The sequence below is a fragment of the Halyomorpha halys genome, unplaced genomic scaffold (genome assembly GCF_000696795.3).
Source record: "Halyomorpha halys isolate HHAL.00 unplaced genomic scaffold, Hhal_1.1 Scaffold84.1, whole genome shotgun sequence".
Taxonomy (NCBI): Eukaryota; Metazoa; Arthropoda; class Insecta; order Hemiptera; family Pentatomidae; genus Halyomorpha; species Halyomorpha halys.
In genome coordinates, this window is record NW_027110155.1 from 527,715 (window position 1) to 533,794 (window position 6,080).

Here is a 6,080-nt window from a genome sequence, read left to right on the forward strand (position 1 = left end):
TATATACTCATATATTTTTTAATCTGAATTAACGGTATCTCGTAGATTTTTGGATGATAAAATCAAAATAGGATATTCCACGATAAACTTTGATTTCCTGAACATTCAGGAATAATTCATACCTCATTTCCCCTTGTAGTCTCTAATTATAAAATAACTTGATTAAAGTAATAACCTCGTTATAAGGAACATGCACGAAACCAAGGTAAAATACCAAGACTTTTAATTTTCTGACCACAACACGTATTGTCCTTGCAATGTCCTAGGTTAAGGCTTTGTGATAAAATACTATGAGAGTAATAGAGATTGCTGCTATAACAAATTAGTTTGTAGGTGAAGAGCGGTTAGCCCATCACACTCATTAAACATCCTACAAACTGAAATCATCACTTGTTTAAAATATAACAACTTATATTTTATTCATGATGACCATACTAGCACTTTTAATATTTATGTTCATTTTTCATTCTGGGAGTGGGTAGCTTAGTAGTAAGGCACTGTGCTGCTAAGTCTAAGGACCCGGGTTCGAATCCGACCGTAGCATATAGAAGAATTGCCTTTTGGTCAAATAAATTAATAAAGTTTGAAATAAAAATTATTAAAATAATGTTTAAATTAATAAGTAAGACTAATTTTAAATATATAACATTAAAAAAGGGGGCAGAGTTTCATTTAATACTCCAGACACTAAATATTCTTCTTTAGTTCCAGGGAGGTTAAAAATGTTAACCATAAGCCATGAAATAGCATATTTTCGTAGTTTATCCGATTTAGAAGTTATTTGGTTCTTGGACTCCTTAATCATTATTATTATTATTATTAAAAGATAGGAATTTTTTTATTTTCATTCATGTAAAAAGCCAACACATTATTTTAGAAAGTTTATTACAAAATATAACAGAATTTATGATGAAACATCCGGTTAAAGCTTATTTAAACATTATTAATATTTTTTTTTAATTTTAGATTCCTCCGAAAAATTGAATAGAGTTAATTTTTTTTCCCCCAAAACAGTTCTAATTCCAGTTTTTAATTTAAATTGTGTATTATCTGTACATAACTGTATATAACTTAATTATGAAGTGTAACAAAGACCGGAACATGAGTTAACAAAATTAATTATATACACATCAGATGAAAACATTTTTGTATGATAATATCCTAGAATTTCTACTTATATTCTACCGAAAGTTTTTATATCATAGTGTTTAATGGATTTACACCACTTTGGCTTTAAGAGACTCATATATTTAAAATCTTGTGCAGGTACAAGTCGGAAATCGTTGCCTCAATTTCATACATTTGGAACCCACCACACAGTCATTAAAAATTATATTGTATAATGTGGTGGTTTTACAAATGAAATCGGAAGGTAAGATAAATGAAAAAAAAATAAGATAAATATAAATAATTATTCCATCTTTTACAGTTTTTGCATGAGATAATACTGCACAACATTTTGTAGGTATTTGTATTTTGGGGTTGAAAGCCATTCGATTTTAAGAGTAATTTATTATTGTTGAGTAAAACTAACGCGTTAGTTATTACTACCTACATTATGATATACAGATGATATACCCTAAATATTATGTTTTGTGTTTTACCCACAGGATTAAATCGACTGTTAATTAAATACACTTTCTATATGCCAATTCTTTTTTTAATATTTATTTTCTTAGAACAGAATGGATCCTCTACAAAATAGTACATATACAGAAATAAATGTCAGGGTGAAATTCATATAATTTTCTTTAGCATTCATTCGTTATGAGACAGAAAGCTTTCCACAGCCTTGGAAACCCATCAGCAAAGGTAATGAATGTTCATTCATCCTAGCAGTGGTTATTTCTAGATGCCTGCAAAGTTCATCAAAATTGGGTCATGTCTCTGATAAAAGTTCTGATGATCTTCATACAGGTACATTTTTTAATGCACATGATTTATTCTTCTAGAAAATGAAAATAAGACAAACTGACTTCACCACCATGTCTTTATCTAGAGAATGCCGAGGTATTTTTGTTTTATAATTTAATATTGATTGACACTAGAACCCCAATTAACCTCTATTAATACTCGGATTAACTGGTGATTAAAAAAAAAATAAATGAAAAATTGAATATATTTCTTTCTCACAGGAGTAGTTAAAAGGTTAATAACGCACGAGAAATAAATTTGTTTTTACTACATCAAATCCTGATTAGTTAGTAAAAAATATAAGATACCGTACTATAGCGTGATATTAAAAAAAAAATTATTGACCAATCATATTTTTTTCAATATTCTAAATATATTTCAGGGTTTGTTTTAGTTCTATTGTTGCTGAAAATCCTTTAACTGTTTATATACATAGAACATTAATTTTCAAAACCAAAATTAATTTATAATAAATAGATTGTATTTAAACATTGTTTATTAATAGATCATCGAAAATGGCCGGAATGGCCGAAACGTTGGAGTGTTGAAATAAAAACATTGATGTGACCAAATGGATGTTTTCTGTAACAACCAAAAATGTTTATCTTTGAATTAAGTTGCATAGGTTTATGAATGAATCATTAAATTTAAATGTTATTAAATTAGTTGACTTGGATAAATAAACATAACATCATTATGAATAAATGTCCCTAAATATAAGTTATATAAAATTTAAATATAATCGAATACTAAATATACAGGTTTAATTCATATTTTCTGTTATTTTATGCACCCATCATTAACCGACTCTACCCTAAATTATGATATCGTAGATTTTACTAAATCATATAAGCAGGATTTCACAGTAATCATATTTTTTTTCAATATTTAAAATAGTTAATTTATTATAAAAGCATATTTAGGAAAGTTTAATGATTGAGCTTTCCATTTCGTTTGCTATATCTACATACTCCGTTTTATCCCTCCAATAATAAAATCTATTTTTTATAAGGGAATGTTAATAGATTTAGATATGGGTTTGCTAGAGTTTGAATGCCCATTCCCAAATTCGTTAAATATTTCAAGAAGGTTGTACATTACAGAAAATTATAATCCTGATGAACCAAAATGATTAAAATTAAGGGAAACTGACTGCATGTAACAAAAAATAATACTAAGCTTACACATATTTGTAAGATTAGAAAATTTAATATACTTCACTGAATAATAGAAAAAGTATAAATATGGTCCTAAAATGGGTCAAGAAAAAATAGGTGGTTGAGGGAGGGTGCTCACTACACACCTTACGTTTCTGTTAATCAAGTAGTAGTATCAGAGTAACCATGTCATGAGTTTGAAGACTTTCATTTAATCATGATTAACTCGAATGTATTTTTAAAAATATATTTATTAATATTTACAACTGTATTAATAAATATATATTATATTAGTATATATACAACAAGTAAATTTGATGTTAGTTATGAAATGTCATGATACAGACATGTGGTAAAACTAACCATTGATTGAACTCTAATAACATTTCTAGAGGAGAAGATTTCGAAGCCATCTTCTTTTCAGATTACCATGTAATGACGGAGAAGCGAGGTTAAAAACAATTGGGTGTGGGAAGTTTACCATGGATGGTTCTGGCTATATTGGCAACAAACATTGAGGTACTGATGTATGATTTGATTTGTGACAATGTAAGAAGCATAAATGATTTTTGGACTTAGGGGTAGGATACGAGAGGTATTCGATTGTTTAGTGGAGCCCCAAAGCTCAACTCTGTAAGTCTAGATAGTCATATAAATGAGTATTTTATAATTAGTTGGAAATTTAGACCGTTTGTCTAGTAAGAAAAGGTCATTATCAAAATTGATATTCAAGTTTACGATAGAATGTATTAAATTAAAACAGTTTAATAACATATTGATTTCATAAATAAAGTTAGTTATAATACATAAGTTCAACATCAGAGTATAAACAGCTACCGTTGATGTGGAAGTAATATTTGCAATTTAAAAATAATATGTATACAATTTTTATCATTATTTTTCTATATTTCTGAGGATTGAGAATTATAAAAAAATTCTTTAAAATTTTGACTGACTAAAATATAAATCAGATCTGAAAAATTAATCTAATAGATTCTTTTAAAAGTTTCATAATAATATGATTGATATTTATATTGCATAAAAGCTGTGCATATATGTGCATTTTATTCAAGTGTATCGAATCTGAATTTGAAAAATAAAAGTTTTAGCTTTATAACGGTTATTGTAGGGACTATAGTTAGATATATGCATTTAGTTTACTAATTGTTATTGTATGGGCTATAGATAGATATATGCATTTAATCAGAAACTGGTTGCACTAGGAGTACTTTTACACTACCTAAACGCCCAAGGACTTGCAACTGGTATATATACCTTACTCCAGCTTGTCAGTTAGTTAGTGGTTAATCAGCTGCAGAGAAGCAAACATGAAAATCATCTTGGTATAGGACAAACGCAATATATTTTTTAATTAAAATTAATTTAAATAATATAAAAGTTAGTTTTAAATGTTCTTTATCATTTTCAGGTTTGTCTTTTGGTAGCAGGAGTATCCCTTGCCTCAGAGCACAGGTTGAGAAGGAGTTATGGTCACGGAGTGTTAGTCCCCGGTGCTGTGGCTCACGGTGTAGTCCTCCCAGGAGCTGTGGCCCATGGAGCCGTCATTCCAGGGGCAGTGGCCCCCGGCGTCGTAGTTCCAGGAGCAGTATCATATGGAGCCGTGGTTCCAGGAGCCGTAGCACCAGGAGCTGTCGTCACCGGACCAGTTTCTGCCCCCGCTGCTGTCGCCGGTCCAGTTTCTGCCCCCGCTGCTGTCGTCGGACCAGTTTCTGCTCCTGTTGCTCTCGCCGGTCCAGTAGATGGTGGTGCTGCCCTCGCTGGTCCAGTTGACGGAGGAGCCGCTCTTGTTGGTCCAGTCAACGGAGGAGCCGCTCTTGCCGGTCCAGTCAACGGAGGGGCAGCCATCGCCGGTCCCGTAAATGGAGGAGCTCACCTTACTGGTCCAGTGAATGGTGGTGCTGCTTTGGCCGGACCAGTGAATGGTGGTGCAGCTTTGGCCGGACCAGTGAATGGTGGCGCTGCTTTGACTGGTCCCGTCAACGGTGGAGCCGCCCTTGCCGCCCCAGTCAATGGTGGAGCAGCCTTGACCGCCCCAGTCAATGGAGGAGCCGTCCTGGGAGCCCCTGTCGCTGCCGCCGCCCACCTCGGTGCCCCAATATTTGGTGTGCCAGGCCTGGTTGGAGCTCACGGACATTATGTCCATTAGTGCTGTGATTACAATAAAAAAAAAACTCTGGCTGATGCTTGAATCTTGTAAATAAATGTTGATTTTAAAAAAAAAAAATTATGTGTTATCATTAGACATGATCTCCATAAAATTAAGTTTATTCGAATTTTTTTCTAATATGTTTCTCTTTATATTAAAGAGAAAAGGCAAGATCTCATCTGACTCGAGTCGTTTTAACAATATAGAAAATGAATACGTGATGTACTTGGTATTACCAGTGTTATACATAGACCATTCTGTCACGATTCACACTGTTTTTATATTAAGGATTTATTTCATTTGGTCTTGGGGCCCATTCTGCCCAGTGAAGATGTGACTCATCAGCCCTCCTAGCTTAAGATATACAATGTTCTCTATATTTATCAGATATAGATATTTATCATCTAATTGTTATCAATAACTTTTAGGAGGGATCCTCATCGAGTGGTCCAGTAAAATGGTCAACATAAAAGGACTGTGTAATTCATTAGTTCGATTCTATTTTTTAAAATGCTACCGGCAATTTGGAAACAAATTCGCTCGTTTTTTACAGATAACACATTCAGTAAATGGATTATATAAGTTCCGATCTTCATCAACGAAAGTTAACAAATGTTATTATTATTAATAATACTCCACAACTATTATTGTAAACAGTCTTAATTTATAAACTACATAGTTCAAATATGGCAATCCTAACTGGCCGACATAGGACTGCTCAAAGCAGCCTTTTCTTTGTTTACTCGACCAGCCTGTATGTAGACGGTCTGTCAACGAACCAAAAAACGGCAATCTAAGACAAGTAGCTATGATTCCACTGGATGCCGACATTAGTCCATTTT

The 6,080-nt window shown here is 32.4% G+C and overlaps 1 protein-coding gene across 1 annotated transcript; it reads left to right on the forward strand.

Annotated features, from left to right (window-relative positions):
- The first annotated feature begins 4,290 nt into the window (after positions 1 to 4,290).
- On the forward strand, positions 4,291 to 5,316 carry LOC106693036 (skin secretory protein xP2). The gene is made up of 2 exons (XM_014439336.3): positions 4,291 to 4,414; positions 4,501 to 5,316. The coding sequence occupies exons 1-2, from the start codon at positions 4,400 to 4,402 to the stop codon at positions 5,236 to 5,238; spliced, it is 753 nt and encodes a 250-aa protein (XP_014294822.1). The 5' UTR covers positions 4,291 to 4,399; the 3' UTR covers positions 5,239 to 5,316.
- Positions 5,317 to 6,080: the final 764 nt, after the last annotated feature.